The sequence below is a fragment of the Ciona robusta genome, chromosome 8 (assembly GCF_009617815.1).
Source record: "Ciona robusta chromosome 8, ASM961781v2".
NCBI classification, from domain to species: Eukaryota; Metazoa; Chordata; class Ascidiacea; order Phlebobranchia; family Cionidae; genus Ciona; species Ciona robusta.
Genome location: NC_143242.1, coordinates 2,552,369 through 2,573,588, shown reverse-complemented (window position 1 = coordinate 2,573,588; position 21,220 = coordinate 2,552,369). Strand labels below are relative to the sequence as shown.

General features: G+C 33.6%; 2 protein-coding genes across 4 annotated transcripts; both read right to left on the bottom strand.

Annotated features, from left to right (window-relative positions):
- Window positions 1-10: 10 nt before the first annotated feature.
- LOC149732244 (ATP-dependent RNA helicase SUPV3L1, mitochondrial-like) lies at window positions 11-7,478 on the bottom strand. 2 transcript variants are annotated; one of them, XM_089883604.1, is made up of 15 exons: window positions 7,346-7,478; window positions 6,935-7,088; window positions 6,649-6,736; window positions 6,077-6,193; window positions 5,465-5,575; window positions 4,872-5,063; window positions 4,001-4,204; window positions 3,641-3,758; window positions 3,005-3,129; window positions 2,553-2,643; window positions 1,844-1,972; window positions 1,332-1,540; window positions 811-1,026; window positions 339-448; window positions 11-125 (listed from the first exon to the last, which is right to left on the bottom strand). In XM_089883604.1, exons 1-15 carry the CDS (start codon window positions 7,466-7,468, stop codon window positions 79-81), a joined length of 2,034 nt encoding a protein of 677 aa, XP_089739730.1. In that variant the 5' UTR covers window positions 7,469-7,478; the 3' UTR covers window positions 11-78. The 2 variants fall into 2 exon arrangements, with proteins under 2 accessions (XP_089739730.1, XP_089739731.1); XM_089883605.1 differs by lacking the exon at window positions 339-448.
- Window positions 7,479-7,504: 26 nt separating this feature from the next.
- Window positions 7,505-21,112, bottom strand: LOC149732243 (RNA helicase Mov10l1-like). 2 transcript variants are annotated; one of them, XM_089883589.1, is made up of 20 exons: window positions 20,863-21,111; window positions 20,314-20,469; window positions 18,213-18,366; window positions 17,803-17,937; window positions 17,027-17,166; window positions 16,293-16,397; window positions 15,695-15,812; window positions 15,291-15,433; window positions 14,333-14,485; window positions 13,613-13,818; window positions 12,919-13,017; window positions 12,579-12,710; window positions 12,081-12,254; window positions 11,252-11,467; window positions 10,581-10,739; window positions 10,050-10,133; window positions 9,645-9,734; window positions 8,877-9,077; window positions 8,190-8,411; window positions 7,505-7,824 (listed from the first exon to the last, which is right to left on the bottom strand). In XM_089883589.1, exons 1-20 carry the CDS (start codon window positions 21,005-21,007, stop codon window positions 7,735-7,737), a joined length of 2,922 nt encoding a protein of 973 aa, XP_089739715.1. In that variant the 5' UTR covers window positions 21,008-21,111; the 3' UTR covers window positions 7,505-7,734. The 2 variants fall into 2 exon arrangements, with proteins under 2 accessions (XP_089739715.1, XP_089739716.1); XM_089883590.1 differs by lacking the exon at window positions 14,333-14,485 and having other exon boundaries at window positions 20,863-21,112.
- Window positions 21,113-21,220: the final 108 nt, after the last annotated feature.

Sequence of the window (21,220 nt, the reverse complement as noted above, 5' to 3'; positions counted from 1 at the left end):
TATGCAAAAATCAATCTGTATCTTGAATTTACTAAAATATATCTTGCGAATAAATAATAAGAATGTAGAATGTTGTCATCAATCCACAGTGAAGTCAATAATGGGTTCTACTTTTCTGTGAGCATCTGTGGAAAGTAAAATTAAAACATTATGCTTATGTTGTTACCAAGCATAATTGTGAAAATAAATATGATGAAGTTTTGTAGTATGGCAGATGAAATATTGGTTACAATATATCTTATATTAAATTTTATATAAGAAGAGCAGTTTTGTCGAATTTAGAGTAAAAAAATGATTAGATAGTCAGAACAATGTTTTGGTTTTATATGGTGACTTACTGGTATAACTATTACTTTTGCTGGAAACCGAATTTTGTATCAAACGATCAACATGTCTTCTCATGGTTTTGATGGCAAACATGTCACGAAAAATGTCTTTGAATCTATAGCTGTGTGAAGTAAGTATGAAAATAATAAAGTAGTACGTATTTCTGACTAATGCAAAGAATTTATGGTATAATTTTCCCATTTTTTGGTCAATTTTTTCTTCAGAGTAGAGGTTATGAGTATAAGACTTGACACTTCCACTTTTATTGGTGTATGTGTCTTTAGCCAAGACACTTATCGACAATTGCTTAAATCCCATGATCCCTTTTTGGGTGTCCAAGTTGTCAGAGATAATTTAAAAAAACACACATAAAATAATATATGTGGTAGCTTGTAAGCAGACATGTGTATTAAACAAAATATCAGTGTTTAAACATTACATAAACCTTAACGTTGTTGATATGCACATACTAGTCTAGCATACCTTAGCCACATATAGAGCCTTAATACTTCATGCAAGCTTTCCAAGCGTTCAATTTCGGTTTTACTTTTAGCTTGTTGTGTGGGTGGCCACCGCAGTAAACTTTTCACATCTTGCTCAGTCACTGCAACATTATTTGCATAGGAATTAACAAAAGCTGCGAGCACAGATAGAACTTCTTTATTTCCTGAAGAAATGGGACTTGAACAGAATGTATACCTAAAGGATAAAAAAAACACATTTAATATGCTTCTGTAAGTACAGAATTTATTATAAAACAAAACCCCCCAAAATACTCATTATGAATATATTGCTTGAAAACAAAGTACTTTCAAAATAAAACGCTTTTTTTCACCAGTTTTTAACATTAAGTTTGTTCTGTAAATACAGAATTTATTATAAAACTAAATCCATAAAAGTTATCCATTATGAATGTATTGCGTGGAAACAAAGTACTCTAAAAACAAAATGCCTTTTTTCAACAGTTTTTAGCAATAAGTTTGTATGAGAAATGAAAACCTTACATATCTCGTAAAGAAATTCCTCTGCAGGCATTTGCATCTTCCAAATATTCAGCAATGTCATGACACTCCTTAAGTGAACATAGGAAAAAGAGTTTTTCATTCATCTCGCACATTCCAATGAACATCACAATTACTTCTGATAGTGATTTTGTGTTTAACACATTAGCAAACTCTGCCAACAATTCAAATGTGGGATGCAGGCCAGCAACCTGAAAATAATATAACATCAATTTTATTTCAAACCTATTGAATGCGGCAACGAAAACCAGATTAATCAAAATAAAAAAGGGAATAGGCAACAAAACTAGTCTTTAAAACATGGTACAGGAAAAACTAAAAGTAAGAATAAATAAAATGGGTTCCTGAACTTGCTGTTCTAATTTGTTTGTGGCAATACTTTCTAAATTACATAGTTTTGGTATAGTTTATTTTGTTGAAATTGGGAATATAAGTAGAAAGAATTTGTTAAAATTTATAAATTGATTAAACATATAGGTATCACTCTATTTTACCTTAATTTCTGGAGCTGTCTGCCGAAGTAACTTGTGCAACAACGGCATATGTTTGGATGACAATGATGTTACTTCACCGTCTTTGTATTGTGAATTGAACCGACCAGCTCTACCTGCTATTTGCAAAGCCTGTAGAAATCATAAGGTATTTACATTTCCGGAATAAAATGGTGAATATTCTTATAATAGCTTAGAAAATTATGTTAGTACAACAGTATTACTTTATAACTTTGGGTACAAGTGTATGACTTTAAATTCTAAAAAGTAAAGCAAAAAATACTTTTTTTGCAAAGAAAGGACAAGCAATAGTAAGGAGAAAGGTTGTACCTACTAAAACAATATGTTAGAACTTTTATAAAAAGCTATAATAATAACTTTTTTGTCTCTTTAATTACGGTAGCGAAGATTTAGAAATATTTTAAACGAAAAGACAGGATATAGCGTCAAAACAACAGTTGTTAAAACGCGCTTACAGTTAAAAACATATTTACATTTAGTTGGAAGACAATAAGCGTGGTTGCTACACTTGGCAGACACTGAGCCATTTGTTTTAATTAAGTTAAACTTCTAATAGAAACAAAAGTGTGCGTAAAGACACGACTCGTACAATGGGGTGAGTCTACAATGGAGTAATTGCATTGAAACTTGTATCTCCAAGCTCAACACTTTGTTGTATGTAATATGCTTGTGTAAAAACAAAGTAATTTACATGAGAAGTTGTGAGTTGTTTTAGTTCTCTTCTTCCACCCTTGGTTAAAGTTGTTTTATACAAATCACTGAATATTATTCTTCGAATGTTTCTGTCAACAAAATATTATAACTCTATCATTACAACATACAGAAATCCTGACAATTAACATGAAGTAATTGGTCGCTAATTGGTTGTCCAAATTATCAGCCAAACATAAAAAAATTAAAAAAAACTCTAAAAAATATATAAGTACACACAAAGTAACATACTGGGTAACTCGTAAGCTGGCACAAGGTGTATGGACACCCGTGTTATAACGACTGTCGTTTTCCAGCCACACTAGGAGAAAGTAAGTTACATTCATTCATTCATTCAGTAATTGGTACACACAGACAAATGTACCTATGTTAAACCGGAAATATACAAATTAATATTGAAAAATCTGTTTTAAGTATTATCCTAATACATACAGGTTAAGACCCATTCCAATTGCATCAGTTGTTATAAGAACATTACATGGGTGATCTTTGTCATTGAATTTCTTGGCTTGTTCCAGTTTAGTCCTTGGTGGTAAGCTTCCATATATAATGGCTGACTGATGGTCAAATATGAATGAATTATTTAATGCAATGTGAACAGTCTAACCCCTTATCTATGGTCACACAGTATATAAATGACAATATTATTATACAGCTTGGCTAAAACTGCAGTATATGATAGAGATAGGAATACTTGAGGATTGGTATTAATGTTATGCTACTTTAGTTCTTTTGTAAAACCACAACTTTAAAACTTAAAAAAGATTAATTTCCCTCATTAGCCCTTTTTAGCAAAAATAAAAAAATACTAAAATAGGGTTCCTCAAAAAATGTAACGCAGAAAGGGCAACCCAGTGGTCACTAATGGGTTATCCAAATTATCAGCCATACATAAACCCCCCCTCTCCCCTAAAAAAATAATCACTCACAAACTAACATACATGGTAACTCATAAGCTGGCACGAGGTATCAAACCCGTGTTATAACAGCTGTCGTTTTCCCGCCACGCGAGGATAAAGTAGGTTACAAAAATTCACATTCAAATAAAAATTTTTGAACCTAACTTACATTGATTCCTAAACTGTTGAGTTTCTTTTGGTAGCTATAGATGCGACTTTTGTTGAAACAAATAATACAATCACCTGGTTTAAGGTTGTTGAATGATTCAACAGGATGCTTTTTTACCCTGTAATTTTAAACACAAATATAAAAGACATTTCTGTTTAGAAGGGGACAAAAAACTACACAAGTGACAAGTGAAAATATGGAGATTTGCAAACGTATATGTATGATTGAGAAATATTTATATAAAAACAAGTGCACATGCTGTTCAACTGCATGGTTTTAAAATAAACCCTTTGCTTGAATTGAAACATTTTACATGCCGGAAAAAATGTGAATTTTTGAAAATCTTAAAACATTTTTTACCTGAGTTTTCCAAGTCTTTTATAAGTCACCACTTCAAAGGAGTCATTGCATTCATCTGCCAATTGCCGCACAATATCTACTGCTCGTGCCTCCCCACAAACATGTATCTCAGGAGCACAAACACCAAGGAAAGCTCTTGTCCATGCCCACCCGCGCTCCATGTCCGACAACATCTGTATTTCGTCTATGATGGCAATCTCATATCTGGTAAACATTAAACCTGTATTATAAACTTGTAATAATAGACCTAAATGAGTTATATTGTAATAATAGACCTAAATAGGCCGTCGAAACGTAGGTTAACAAAAATTCTTGCTGGAAGAGCCAAAATAAAAGTGTAAAATGTTGGTAGCAACACTATACATTGATAGTAACTTACTTTATCCTTGTGTGTTCGGAAAACAACAGTCGTTATAACACGGATGTTCATACACCTCAAGCTAGCTTACGAGTTACCAAGTATGATACTTTGTAGGTGATTATTTTTTTGGGCACTTTTTTATTTTTTATGTGTGACTGTTCTATGGTTGGATTATGAAACACAGAGGTCTTGGTGCACTGGTTACTGGTAGAACCAACTGGTAATCATGTACACTGGGAGATAACCAGTAATATTGGCCTGGCTTCAATTATGAGAAAAAATATTGCCTTATTTTACACTGCAAATTTGGTTTTTAAAACTTTGATAAAAATACATAAAAAACACTTATGTATTTCTGAATTTTCCACCATTTTTTTACATGATAAAACACTGATGTATTCCTAAATTTTCCACAAAAATTTTCACATAAAAAACACTGATGTGGTCCTGAATTTTGCATTTAAAAAGTTATAATTTTGTTGTTGTTACACTCCATTAGATTTTGCTTACCTTCTGAATAAATTAGTCATTTCCACAGTGCATGCAACTTTACTAGCTTGATCATTTTCATGGTAATGATAATCTCTATCATCTCCCGTGATCATATCACAATGAACACCATGATCACGTGCCTTCTGACAAACCTCACGTGCCAACAAACGAAGTGGGCTGCAATATACTCCAGTTTTTGCTTCATAAAACCTAGAAATTTTTGTGATTTTTTTTTTTTAACTTATTTTTCATAGAAAATTTAAGTGCATAGAAAATTTGTCAATTTATTTTGAAACTGTAATTTTCAGCATGTGATTTAGGGTATCATTCAGACATTATACCTGATGTTACTTAGAATATTAGGTAATTCATTGGGTTTAAACACTACTGTGTACAGTATGTAGTGTGGATTTTGTTCAGTTGTTGGTTATGCTTCAACAGAATTATTTGCAATGGTATACAGGTGTATAGAATGCTTTTAAATTACACAACTAAAACTTACTGCATTCCCAACAAAACACAAAATGTTACTTTCACATAGAATTTCTTATAAACATATCTGTATATTGTATAAATAAGTAAATTATTCCAGTAAGCATAAAAATGTTTACCTTTGCAAAGCTGCATGTGTTTTCCCACTGTTGGTTGGTCCAGCATGGTAAATTATCTTTCTCTTGATAGACCTTGCATTTTCATACCATAAAGTTGGTTCCGATATATCACTGAAGAATATAACAAATCAAAACAGCATTGGCGGGTGGCATGATAGCAGGTTTTACATTGAATCTCTAGGTCAAAAAATTAAAAAAAAAACTTTATATATACGCCATTTTTAAGTATTATTTGTTAGAAAATGTTATTGAACTTTTCTAAATCAGAAGCATTGAAAACAAACCAAGTTACACCTATACACATAATGAATTACCAAGATTTTAGTAATTCTTAAGTATAAACATAAGGCAAAGGTGCCACCATTTATATACCAGGCCCACCTTGGAACTTTTTGAACTGTATTAATCAGTAAACATTGCAACCGATAAGGTAAAATTTGTTTGAAAAGATTGTGAGTCAAACTGCCTCTTCTGCATTTATAAAATACTGCTGCCTACAACATAAGGTATATGAAACCACCTTGCATGGTATATAGCACCAAACAACTATATCAACCAGTTTTTTTTTAAACTGGAATAAAAAGTAATTCATATTTACAGATTTACTTTTACCTGATTGTCCTCAAGTCACTGAATTGTTTAAGTGAAGGATAAACGGAACATCCATGCTCAATAAACAGTGGAAGTAATGCATCAAGGTTGTAAAGTTTGGAGGAAATTCCATGCACTCTGGGTGGTGGATAAACTTGTGTAAAATAAAAGTATTCCCATGCAATCAATTTCGAAGGGTATATAACGTTTTAAGATACACAAAACTAATCAAGGAAATGTATTTCAATGCCATTGAAATGAAAAAATGAGGCAGCGTAAACACTTGCATGAGTATCGCATAGTATGCTATAAATTGAAAAAAATAGTATCTAGTGATTTAGAAAGTAACTTGAGATGCCCAGCACCTTGACAAAGTGGTTAGCGCATATGCCTTTAGTCTAGAGGGAATGGGTTTCAAGCCTCGTCGCTGCTACCATTGTGGGCGTATGTGTCCTTGAGCAAGACATTTAACGGCAATTTCTCAAACCTAGTGGTCACTAATGGGTTGTGTGAATTACAATTCAAAATGGCCATGTGAGGATAAAGCAGGTTACATTCATTTGTTCATTCTTTTAAATGGATGTTTTACTTACACGTGGTTCACTTTCATGGACAAAACAGAAAAGTCGTTCCTTGCTAATTTCTTTGTGAAAGAAGAAAACACTTTTTTAAACAATGATTCTGAAAAAGAATGCAAAAGGTTAAATTTTCCAGTAAAAAAAACGCACTAAGTTGTACAGGAAAAAATGATGTGAGAATTTGATTGGATATTACCATAAAAGTTATTCAAAAACTTTAAAAAGTTTTATGTTAGTACACGAAAGATTTTGATTGTATATATATATATATAGCACGTTTTGGAAATGTGTTTGTTCTTACTAGTAAGTCCATGAGATTTTGCTTCCAACTGAATTTTCTTGTCTGTTCGAAAAGACGACAAGACTTCAGTGAACACATGAGGCTTCACTAATGTGAACACAAACGATTCCTCGGTGAGAATTTCAGGTTTATCCTCTTTCTTCGAATACACAACCTGAATTGTTAAAAATGCTCAATAAAAATGCACAATTAAGAAAAAAGTTTTTTAGCCAATGACTCTTGACCAGTTGGAAATAAAAGCATTTTGAGGTAAAGCAGATTTTTAAATAACAGTTGTTGCATATTTGAGGACAAAAAAGTTGTTTTTCGCTGATGAGCCACTATATTATAATTACCAATTATTCAAAAAAAACTGTAAAAAATGCCCATTTTTTACATCTAGTTAACGCCTAATAAAAATGAACCTATTACCTTAGCTATTGAAAAATGACGCACTGTGAGTGAAAGTGGTAGCGTTCTTCGATTTGTGGCTTTTGCAACAGATGTAATACCCCGTGAAAAGACATACAAAAGTTTTGGGCAGTATAAAGACATTACAATATGAGCATGTTTGTTAGACAGGCTATCCTACTGTAGAAAGAAAAAAAAAGGAAGATAATTATTTTTAAACACCATGGAAAAAAATTGATGGAATACTTAAAAGCATAACAAAATAGTAAAATATTATAGAAATGCTGTAAGAACGAAATGCTGTGGTATTACAGTGTTTTGGCATGGTATGTAACAAAAAGCACCAACAGTGTGTATTATGAAACGAAAATATGAAAATAAATGAAATGTTTTTTTCAGGTATTATGGCTTCAGCGTAGCAGCGATAGTTTAGTGATGTCGCATCCAACGTAACTTTCATTGTTGACACACAATCTAAGCAGGGATCTCCAGTATTGATCCTATAGAACAAAGTTTGTATTAAAATTAGTTCGAGATATTACATAACAAGGACCGGTACAATGTAATTTGGAAATACATCAATTATAAAAAGACTGGTAAAATGTATTTCAGCCTATTTTCCACTTAAATCTGAACAGGTTTCAGTAAAAGACTAAACAGTTTTTTTTATAACTTGCCCAATAAATTTGTTCTAAAAAGCTTGAAAACACTAATTTAATTAATGCTTTTGTAACCTAAACTAAGTTCCTATTAATGAATAAATAAATTAATGAATGCAAGTTACTTAGTAGCACAGGTATTCATACATCTCATGCCAGCTTACGAGTTACCATGTATGTTACTATGTATTTAATAATATGATCACCTTTGCAAGGTAAAATGGATTTCCAATTACTATCAATAGAGCTTGAGCACGAGTTATTGCGACGTTAAATCTCTTTGCGTTTGAAACAAAACCAAGTAGTGTGGGCAGGCAGTCGTGCTCACTGAGTGAGAAATCCTCATTGGTTGTTTCTGTTTGTGACCTCACAGTTGATATTATGATGATTTTTCTCTCTTGGCCCTGGAACTCCTCAACAGAACCAACCTATAGTGTGTATGGTTGGATTGAACTGGTTATAACTGATTTATTGGTTGGAACATTACTTGTACATATGTTGTTATATGTATTTGGTATTTTACATTCATTTATTTATATTTTGTAGTGAGTGAATTATGGAAAACAATACATATATACGCAACTTGTTTATCTTGATGTGGTCGGAAAATAAAAGTCGTTGTAAGGTGGCTGTCTGTTTTATACACCTCTTTCCCGTTTACGAGTTATCATTTATGTAACTTTGTTGGTAGCTATTGGTGGTATATAACTCGTTTAGTGATTTTTGAAAGTGAACTAGCTTAAAATCTGTTAAAAAAATTTACATTTTTTTAGTTTAAAATCTTTTTTTTAAAAAAAAGGTTATCAGAGGGTGTAGAGAATTAACAACAGTATAATAAAAACGCAGTAGTCAGCATTAGGCAACATCAAAATAATGTTAAAGGAGAAGCTTACTTTGACACCTTCAACACTTAATGCTTTAAACATGAGTCGTATCTTCTCCACTTGTTTCTTATATGGAGTAATCACACCAATACCAGATGCAGCACCCACCATATTTGTCTCACAAGTAAGCAGTTTGACATACCTTGTCAACTGAACTATCTCAGATGGGTTAAACCATGAAGGAGTTCTCTCTTCTCTGAGCTGTGTACCCTGGAATAAATGTAATTTTGTTCAATAAGCCCATACATAAAAAATGAAAAAAATCATCCACAAAGTAACATACTTAGTAATTCGTAAGCTGGTACGAGCTGTACACTCGTGTTACAACGAGTCTAACGACTGTCGTTTTCCAGCCGGGCGAGGATAAAGTAAGTAAAATTCATTCATTTATTCATTCATAGGTATCAAACCCAAGGTGGACGGGCCCACCATGGAATTTTCTACACTGCATTAATTAGTAAACATTATAAACCAGTAAGTTAGAATTGTTTCACAGAAATGTAAGTTTAAGTTTTTATGCCTCTCTGCATTTTAAAAGTTAAAAAGAATGTATATCTATAAGGGTAAGCATTTACAATGATACAGATAAAATAGACTGGGAATCAGGGCTTAGTTTGTCCATTACTACTAAATATCATAAGAAAATAATCAAACATTTTACAAAAGAGTGTATAAGTAAAAAGCATGTTTCAACATTATTATAATATACAACATGCTTTAAAATACCAAATGCTTTGATAATTTTGATAAAAGATTCCCTGCATAACTCTAACTTACCACTACTCCATGAAACAACATTGGAAATGTTTTGTTTGGTAATTTCTTCCAAGCACACAAGCTTTCGCGAACCTCAGGATCTGCACATGCCTAATGAGTAATGCTGTGAAAATTATTGGCAAAAAAAAATATATATATATTGGCTAATTTTTTATTTGTTTTTTATTATTTTTTTTTGAAATAGTAGGCCTACTGTTGGAATATTAATATCCCATATTTCCTAATCATGTTTTTAACAATTACCAAGCTCTTTTAGAGTCATGATAAGGTTACATAATTTTGTAAATATTCTTTATTTGCTACCAAATGGGCGATACAAGTGAATAAACCATGGACCATCTTAACCAATCCACTATTTAATTGTTTTTTATCAATGCATATTTCATAGATAATTCACAAGAATACCTTCAGTTCATCATGGTAGAATAGTTTCGATGGCAGGGTTAAAAGTGCGGGGTGAGAACGATAATTGTTTACAAGTTTTGTCACCTAAAAATAGCATGGTAACTCAAAAGCTGGTGTTAAACCCGTGTTATAACGACTGTTCGTTTTCCGGCCATGCGAGGATAAAGTAAGTTACATTCATTCATTCAATGCAAAAGTGGGAATTAAAACTTCTTACTATAATAACTTTTTATGTCACATTGTAAAATATTAGCACGGTTCTTTTTTTAAAAAAGAGGAATCTTTAGTTTACTTGACAGTTTGACTGTCGTTGGAACAGTGGGGGTTATTGGGATTTTTGTACACAGAATAGCAGTAGGCTTCAACATCTGATGAGGTTTATGCAGTATCACATTGGGTGTTGAGATAACAGGCCAACTCTGGCCTAAATCTTAAGTCCCATGGTGTGCCACACTGCAGTACTTCACCACATAAAATAAAACACATTACATTGAAACACATTAATCTAAATTTTAAATATATGCAAAATACCAAAAGCGGGTTATATCCTTCCTCATGTGTATCATCATCTCTTGTGTATTCTTTCATTTGCATTAATCTTTCAAGAAGTGAAATACCCAAGCCATAATGCTGTGCATACGAAGACTTGAGGACAGCACCCAGTTGTTGGGGGTCACCCGTCAATACAATCTATTGATGTAAATTTTAATATGATAAATGAAACCCTTTGTTTTGTTTCTTTTGTAACAGACGGAAATTAACTTTAAAGCGACAGTCGCTATATAAGTCATTTCATTAATTTAATTTTAAACAAAATTTGAACATATTATTTATCGTTATATACACATAAAATACAATAAAAGCATTGTAGGACATACATGCTACATGTGGCATACAAATTGTTATATTGCTACATAACACATACAGACAAAACATCAAAAAGCTGTACTAACTGTATATGAATGTAACATATTTTATCCTTGTGTGATTTCGACAATCCATTAGTGACCACTAGGCTGGAGCAATTGCCGTTAGGTGTCTTGCCCCATGACACATACGCCTACATTGGTAGCAGCGACGAGCCTTGAACCCATTACCTCTGGGTTACAGGCAGGTGCGCTAACCACTTTGCCACGGCGCCGGACTTGTATGGAATGAAACCTAACTTAACATACAAACAAACCAACACACACAATTCCTACCTGTCCTTTAGCGGCCAGACCTATTGGCACCAAACATTCTGGTTCGTTGGCTTGTCCTGACTCATCCACGAACACATGGCTAAAATGATCCGATTTCAACTGCAGTGTGTAGAAGTTTCCAGCATTACAGCAAGTTGTGAGAACTATTCTGTATCGAGCTGTGGCTCTCATTGCTTCATAAGGGTGACAATATTCCTGCACCACTGTTGGCATTGCCTAAATATAAATACGTTGGCATTGCCGGTTTGGAAACCATGTTAACTAAAAAAATAGATATTAATTTGAAAATCAAACCTTGGTTGAGATCAATCTATTATCTAATGCCCATTGTTAATCAGTTTAGTAGCTAAAGACTTTAGAGTACAGGAGTAATTGGCTTATATCTCAACTTGTACTAAAATATTTTTATCTGTGATTTTAATTCACATTTATTTGGGATGTTTAGCACGTGAATGGCCAGGCTTATGAGAAAGGGATGGTGAATTCATTTATTATTCTTAGACATTAGATATATTATATAGTTATAAACAACATTGAAACTAAATAAAGTGAAACGTGTAATTAAAACCATCTCATAATTAATTGGATACAACCAAATTAACAGCTGCCACACCCGTTATGGTTTGACCTTTGGGGTAAAATGGATCGTTATCACATAATATCCCATATTTCCTAATCATGTACAGATGTATTTACCAACTATTAACTCTCTTTGGATGCTGCATAATTATGTAAAGATACAGAAACAGGACGATAAAACAGTTTAAAAACATGAACCATCTTACCTCAACCAACAAACAATACCTTTAAAATAATCTGTTCCACACACCTGCTTTGGTCTCCTGAATGCATTGAATCTGACCATTGTAGTTGAATCTACTTTCCCACTGAGGTGAAGCCTCTCACAAAGTAAATCCACTGCACTGTTGGATGGAGCGCACACAAGAACACGACTCGATGGGAGGTGTTGGATAACTTGTAATATCGCTTCAACTACAGTCACCTGCCATCAAATACTTTTAATTAAAAATTAAAGTCAAAATTTATGACATCAATAAATATTGAGTATTGGTGTATAGTTATGTTATATATTATGCCTTTAAAACTAAATATGAAACTATTGTAGAAAAAGGTATTAAAAATTAGAGCACACCTAATTACATATGTATATGCAATAAATTGCTTCTTTTTCATTGTAATGTAGTTAAAAGTGGTAATAGGCACATTATAGGTCTCTAGGTTTAGGAAACTACATATTTAGTAAAATGCAGTTGAAATGATAAATGCCTGCTATATAAGTTTTTTTCTATTTCATTTCAGCACTTACAGTTTTACCAGTTCCAGGCGGTCCAAACAGGATATAAGGTTTAGGGCGAGCTACCCCGTGTAGAATTCTTTCCACAGCTTGTTGCTGTCTCTCATTCAATGATGGGTTGAAAAAGTGACCATATCCAGATATCTGCCAAAATATAAAAGTCATTTGATAAGTTTTAATCAGTTACAACAATATTTAAACCTTTAGTTACACTTTTGCCAAAAAGAGGATATTAGTTAAAAATGAATTAAAATGTGCGTTCTTTATAGGAAATTCGACTTGAATTGCAATGATTAAGTATGTAATCTTCATAAAATGAGATTTTTCTCAAAAAATATGTTTTATAACTTACATGGTCAATGAGAAATACTTCAGTTTGTGGTTTTCTTGTGCTGATGTTGCCAGATTTGGATGAAAATAAAATTTCGCTGTTGAATTTCTGCTTGGCGTGCTATGAATAGAAGAGTAGGTTCATTTAATGTAATATGAAATTTTTGATAAACTCTAGTTACTATTTAAAGAATAATTTCGAAAATCACAGCAGACTTTATTGAAACTAGAGAAATGTGTAAAAAGAACCAGAACAGAAGCTACAATTTATTGAATTTAACAATTGAAATTTGTACTACTTTAAACTGTAAGGTGTAGCAGGTTTTTGAATATTGGTCATTATTGGGCTGTTAACCCATATATTGAATGAATGAATGCAACTTAATTTATCCTCACGTGGCAGAATAACGACAGTCATTAAAAATGGGTGTATTGTTTTATACACCCAAGGTCAGCTTACGAGTTACCAAGTATGTTACTTTGTGGGTAATTATTTTTGGGGGACTTTTTCTTTATTTTTTATTTGTGACTGATAATTTGGACAACCCATTAGTGATCACTGGGTTGGAGCAATTGCCGTTAAGTGTCTTGCCCAAGGACACATACACCTACAATAGTAGCAGCGAAGTGCCCTGAACCCATTACCTCTTGGTTAGAGTCAGAGACATGCGTTCTAACCAACTGTGCTACGGAGCCGGACAAATATTACACATTACCTTGACTGCCAGATGAGCTCTTCTATATGGTGTCCTACTATATGTAAATGAGGCGACATATTTGTCCTCTTCGTCAAAGTTTGAATGAAGGCGGTCATGAAACTTGAGCAGAAGGTCTTCTGTGTCGCTCATAATATGATGGATGAAACCGTGATGCTCGGGATGAGATGTAGGATTCACGGGATCACGTAGAATCACAATGTCACCTGTATCATAGATTTAATTCAAAGAAAATTTTACATAACTAATTTATGCCAAAACACTTTTATATAGGCAATACAAAAAAAAATAATTTTTAATGAAAAAGAGAATCTATTGTCACCTCACCACTTTCCAGAACAACTTATTTTACCTATGAATTTACATTCACTTATATTACCAGTTTAAAAAAGTGACAACATTTGGTATTGTGGTAACTTTATACACCTCAAGCACACACTTGCAAATTACGAAATACAATATAATCTATTCAAAACAAAACTGTGTAGCAAAAATAATTTTAACTAATATTTAGAATTGGTATATAGTACTGCGGGGAAAGATGGGACACCTTTAACACATATTATCAAAATATCTTGATTGTGTTTTAATTACTTAACAATGGTCTATGGAAGTCGTGAGAGTACGATTTTATAATTTTTTTAATTTTCTTTGTTTATTACGAAATGAAATGAGAAAAAAAATGAAAAGGTCCCATCTTCTCCCACCCTATTATAAAACCTATATGTAGACTTGGTTTCCCATCCAAAATTCCCGGTACATTAAGTGTTAAGAATTTTCCTTTGCGTGATAAGGATATATTGGTCAACTGAAAAGATTGAATCTCTTTTTCGGCAGATAGTTCTTCCAAGTGAAGAAGGCACGAAAATCTCTCTAATATAAAAAAATGTGGGCTACAACTGGTCCTCAATTTTTAAGAACAAATAAACAGATTTTATGAATAAGCTTGCAACCTACTAAACATTTACAAGCTGATAGAATACAACTTCAAAGGTTATTGCTTTATGGGTGTATGTGGTTATACCATTATGGGTGTAAGTGGGCAAGACAGTTATCTGCCATTTCAACCCATCATTCCCTTTTGGGTTGCTTAAATTATCAGCCATACATAAAAAAGTGAAAATATTACCCACACAGTTACATATGTGAATGAATGAAAGAAGGTAACTTACTTTATCCTCGCGTGGCCGGAAAACAACAGTCGTTATCACACGGTTTTTTACCTCGTGCCAGCTTACTAGTTACCATGTATTTTACTTTGTAGGTGATTATTTTTTCTAATTTTTTATGTATGGCTGATAATTTAGACAACCCATCTGGGTGACCACCTGGTTGGAGCAATTGCCGTTAAGTGTCTTGCCTAAGAACACATACGCCCACAATGGTAGCAGCGCCGAGCCTTGAACTCATAACCTCTGGGTTACAGGCATGCGCGAACTTGTAGATGGGCACAAGGTGCATGAAACAGAACACTCATGTTATAACAACTGCCATTGACCTGCCATGCAAGAATAATTAAGATAAATTAATTACAGAAACCCAATGTTAGGGTCCAGGGGTAATACAGCCAACCACTTGCAATTTAAAAACTTAGAAAGCCAGATCCAGTTGATCAGCATAAGTAAATTTTTTAAAACTGTCTGTACCCTCTTAAAATTGACCTAACAGAATATGGTACCTGCATAATTATCACATGACAGCGGTTGCTTCAGTGTTGGATTGGTGGACAGAATGTCACCACCTTGATTGACAGCAGTCCTTAGTGTGTCTGGTATCGCAAACGATGGCAGAAATGACGGCAGACTTGCAGGGCGGTCATTACTGTAAAATACGACACTTGTTTCTTTACTAAATGGGGTGCACTGTTTTTTATAAAAATTTAAATGAAATTTTCATCTTTTTTTCATAAATGCAATGTAGAATAAAGGCTTCAGGTAAAAACTAACAATAATTTACTTTTATAACACAGTATAAAATATACGTATATATATTTATATTGTATGTTGGTAAAATGGACTCTTTTTTTTAGAAAAAAATGTTTAAAAAATTGACTTGAAAAAAAAACAAGACTGATACACTCACTCTACTGGTCTATGTCCACGAAGAACCCACCCTCCCCTCGCATGTCCCGCATCCCCACCTCCTCTTCTATCAGATCTTCCGATCAAATTAACCTCAGTTGCTCTCCATGAGTATTTGCCTTGAAAATATAAAACATTAAAAATATGAAATATAAAGGAATGACCCTGTTTTGTTTCTTGTCGTCACTTCGCTTAGGGGTTGCATAAATGTCAGCCATACAGAAAAACAATCATCAACAGAGGTTACTTGCACGGTACCTTGTTATCGGGTATGAACAAATAAACATATACACATCCGGCACCGTGGCAAAGTGGTTAGCGCGCCTGTCTGTAACCCAGAGGTAATGGGTTCAAGGCTTGTCGCTGCTACCATTGTGGGCGTATGTGTCTCAGGGCAAGACAATTAACTGCAATTGCTCCAACCCAGTGGTCACCAATGGGTTGACCAAATTATCAGCCATACATAAAAAAAAATAAAAAATCCAAAAAAATTAATTACCCTCAAAGTAACATTTTTTAAATTAAAAACTGAGAACTTTTAATTTGATTGAAAACTGGGAATTTTTTAATAGAAAACTGTAATTTTTTAATTTACCCACCTTGCATGCTTTCAATAGCCACAACAGATACTTGATCTAATCTTCTTGGATAAAATTGATTTTGGCAAGAATAAACCTCAAAGCATATTTCTCCATTCACTACACCTTTAACAAAAAAATGAAATAAACTTAAAATGCTAAAAAATTAAAATTTATTAAAAACATCATTGGCACTGGTCTTTACTTAGCTAACTCAGTAGGTATCTGACTCTGTGATGATTCGGTGATATCATAAAGTAAAGGATTCACATTCTAGAACAGTGGTTCTTAAACTGGGGTGTGCACCCCCCTAGGGGGGCGTGTTACACTCGAAAGGGGGGCGCGAAAATTTCTAAAATAAAGTGTTATTACAGTGGTGTTCAAAAAGCTAAAATACGACGCACGTAAAAGTTAAAAAAGCAAACATTTAGGCGTGCTTTTAAACCTCTTACACATGCTAAATGAGATGTGTCAATCCCTATTATGACGCAAATAATCGCCGTGTGAATTGTTAATATGTCGAAATTAATTGCCAGGCAAAACAATTGCTATTATGATGCAATGAATCCGTACTATTTCGTAAGAAACAGTCTACCTGGCCAAGAAAAACATGGTAAATATGAGGCTAAACTACGACGCAAACTAATTTTTCTGGCCACACGGGAATAGAAAGTAAGTTACATTTACATTCATTAATAAACACATTCAAGCTAGAAAAAAAGCTATGGTTTATTAGTATAATTCAAAGATTTTACCTGTTGTGTCATTTCTGTCTCTGTTAGGCCCTCTAGTCACAGATCCTGTGATCTGTTTGCTTCTTAAAGGTCGTATGTTGTTTGCCACGCTACCCTCACTGACTTCTGCATGGACCCAGTCGCCACGCCATGGTATGTAACTGTGATACAATAATATTAATCAATTTTTTATATATATATTTATAGATATCGTGAGCACATCAATTTCGGAAGAACAAGGGTGTTTGGGTAAAGGACCAAATCTGGCCTTAATCTCAGGACCTCAAGGACTCCTCAAGAACCTCACCCATACAGAATATAATTGAATATATTTATAGATGAATGGGAACAATTTAACTAATGATGCAAAGAAATATCCAATGCCACAGCAAAGTGATTAGCGCACTGTTTCAGATAATAAGTTTGAGGGTTTAGCCTGCTACCATTGTGGGTGATTGTGTTTTTAGGCAAGATACTTAATGGTAATTGTTTTAAACAAGTGGTTATTTATGCAGTGTTTAAATGATCACCTTTACAATAAAATAATGCATTGACATATTTACATATGCAGTAACTCCTCAGCGGCATGAATTATATTAAACAGATATCCTTCATGTCTGCTTACGACAGAACATTAGTGTTAAAACGCCGTTATAACCAGTGTTATTGAACTTATTATTGCAAGGATAATAAGGTATACACAAATTAACATTACTTGAAGCTTTTTCAGAGTAGCGGTAACATAATGTCCGAAATACTCAAGGGAAAATTCAACAAATAAAAATTGTTCCTTTTACTTGGGTGAAAGATTCTCATTGTTGAATTTTACATCTCTTTCAATGCAACCAGTGAAGCTGTTGCTTTCTTTATCATAAGTAAGATTTGTAATGACACCAATGATGGACCCTCTATCCTCGTGCATTGTGTGCGTTCTGCGGTGAAATAAACTGTCAGTCAGTGGAAAAAATGCACAATTCCAATTTTGGCACCAAAAACACATATAACAAATTGAAAAACCAAACAAGGCAGCATGACTACATCTTGATCTATGATCCTAATGATACACTTAAACACTTGTATATACATTAGAGTATGAAACAAAAATTAACGAAAGATACTTAAATTTATTCCTGTCGTTCAAAAATTGAAACTAACTTTTTTGACAAAACCACCGAAAAAGGAATTTTCATTAAAAATACATTCTGACCTGAAAGTTGCGTTTCCTTCATTCCATTCTGATTCCTTGTTTGCTAAACTAACACAAGTTGCCTTCCAACCACTGTGCTGGTTGTCTCTTTCAACTTCTGCTTGGACAAAGTCACCAACAGAAAGTGAGTTTGTGCTTTCAAATCCCCTCACATCTGAACAAAACAAAATTTTTCAGTGTTGTTTGTCTTACACATGTGACAAGTTTAACGAAGGTAAATAATATAAAAAAATTGAAAACAAAATTAATAATGGGAAAATTTTTTAAATAATTAATGTTACAAAACTGAATAAAAATTCACTAATACTATATATATATATATATACTAACACAGGATTGTAAAAATACCCCTTTTTCAGTGATAATGTCACCGTCCGGATCGTCGAAAAATGTCCGGATTTTTTTAGTAGAAATAAATCCTATTTATATTAAAATCAACTTTCTTACGTTCGGCCGACAATATACTCTTTGGTTTCTTTGTTCCGTAATTATTGACGACATAAACGTGCGCTCTATTTTAACCGCATCGGTTACATTGCGAGAACACGGCGAATAGCTAAAATGACGAAACGGTTCGTGCAAACATTAAAAAAATGCATTTTCCTAACACCTACTATACTAATTTTGTCACAAATCATGTCACATGGAACCATTATGTGGTGAATTTAAAATGATATTACATTTATTAAAACGACGTATCTAAATCGGTAGAAACAAATGAAAAGTTTTACGCACGTTCATCGTGGATTAAAAATGTAAAGATGATTACGTCATAATATCTTTGATAAACTAATAAAATTTTAGAAAACAATTGTGGTTTATGTGCTTCCTATATTTCATATAATTGTTTTATTCCCGATATAATTTTAAGCAAGCAACCAAGAATAGTTTAAACTTTAATAAATGCAGGTAAATTGCGTTTATGTGAATTTTAATTGGTGCAAATATAAGAGCGAGGAGCGACGCTATCAGTAAATTGGAACCAACGCAAATTGTAATATGATATTACAAAGTATCTTCCCGGCCGAGCTTGGACAGAAGCCAAAAAACATCGTTCGTTGGCACCGCACGAGAACCAGAGTTTCATTACGTCACTTGTCACGAGAATAAATTCACAACGATTGCTTCGTTTGTTAGGTGTAGAATGTATGCTACCGCATGCGTCTTTCTTTATTTCCTACGGCGGCGCAGAGCATAAAAATGTGACGCTCATACACGATGTTTCGATCTCGTGGTTCGTTGGGCAGTGGGCATTCCTTCCGATTGTTACGTAATGAAACGTCATAGTTAATAGTTATGTTGCAATAAGACATGTGACGTAATAATTAAGCGCAAAATGTCAAATTGCAGCACGGCAATGTTTGTTACTCGAACGACTTCGTTAGCTGATTATTACGAACACGCGACTAACATAAAACATTAGATCGCAGCTTTAACAACGGTTTTTATCGCACAGGCGCCCGTACTAGACTGTGGTGTCGTGGTGATATTCAGTAATACATTACGTTCATTACGTCACTTGTCACGAGAATAAATTCACAACGATTGCTTCGTTTGTTAGGTGTAGAATGTATGCTACCGCATGCGTCTTTCTTTATTTCCTACGGCGGCGCAGAGCATAAAAATGTGACGCTCATACACGATGTTTCGATCTCGTGGTTCGTTGGGCAGTGGGCATTCCTTTCGATTGTTACGTAATGAAACGTCATAGTTAATAGTTATGTTGCAATAAGACATGTGACGTAATAATTAAGCGCAAAATGTCAAATTGCAGCACGGCAATGTTTGTTACTCGAACGACTTCGTTAGCTGATTATTACGAACACGCGACTAACATAAAACATTAGATCGCAGCTTTAACAACGGTTTTTATCGCACAGGCGCCCGTACTAGACTGTGGTGTCGTGGTGATATTCAGTAATACGCTTTATAACAAGATTTGGTAGCTTGGGTGACAGACGCACGTAAAACATATTACGTCCGATTTTCAATAAAATTAAACGATCACCGTCCGGATTTACAACTTTTACAATCCTGTACTAACATATATAATATATATACATATGGATAAGAAAACACAATTTGCATAATATTTCAAAACCTTTTTGTTCAAAATACACATAGTGGTCAATTAAGCCATGACTTTCAAACAAAGTGGTCACTTTTCCATTAATTGTGTTGAATTCCTTAGTTGAAGCTATGGAATGGCTGGAAGTGTCTGCAGGCAATTGGCATTGACTAGGTAGAGAAAAATCATCTGAAATATATAAGGTTAATAAATATACTAAATAGAGGTAAAATATTATGTTTTGCAATTTAGTAGGATGGGGGAAGATGGGACACCTTTTCATTCTACTTTCTCGTACATTTTGGTAGCAAACAAAGAACATTCAAAGAATTATAAAACCTTTCCCTCGCGACTTTCATAGACCATTGTTAATTGTTTAAAACACGACCAGTATATTTTGTGCTAAAGGTGTCCCATCTTCCCCCACCCCACTATATAATACAATAGTGTGCGCGTTAACAATGTGTGACAGGAAGTCCACCATACCAGTACAAGGCTATAATGTAAACAATAAACAAGCTTAAATTCTAACACCGCCAAAAAGTAGATGCAAATAGTGTGAGATTGAATTATGAATTTTACCTTTTTGTGGTTCGATTGAGTGAAACCAAGTTAGAAAATTTTCGAAATCCTGTTCATGTAGATCCGTTGGCGTTGTAGATTTACGATTGGTCAAAGTGGTAATAAGGCTGGAGAGACTTTGTTGTATCGTCTTTAGAAAACTCATATTAATATGGATGTATTAATTGGTACGGTGGTAATCGCCTTCACACAAATTATCGTAATGTAAAGTTTATCTTCTCGCACTTTGTAAAAAAAACTACGATTACTTCGGGACTTTCCCTTGGCTAAAACTTACTTTAAGTGTTCACTCTTTAAAAAAGAGAGCAAATCGCCAATAAAAGGGCACAAACACTGCAACTTTGATAGGAAGGTAATA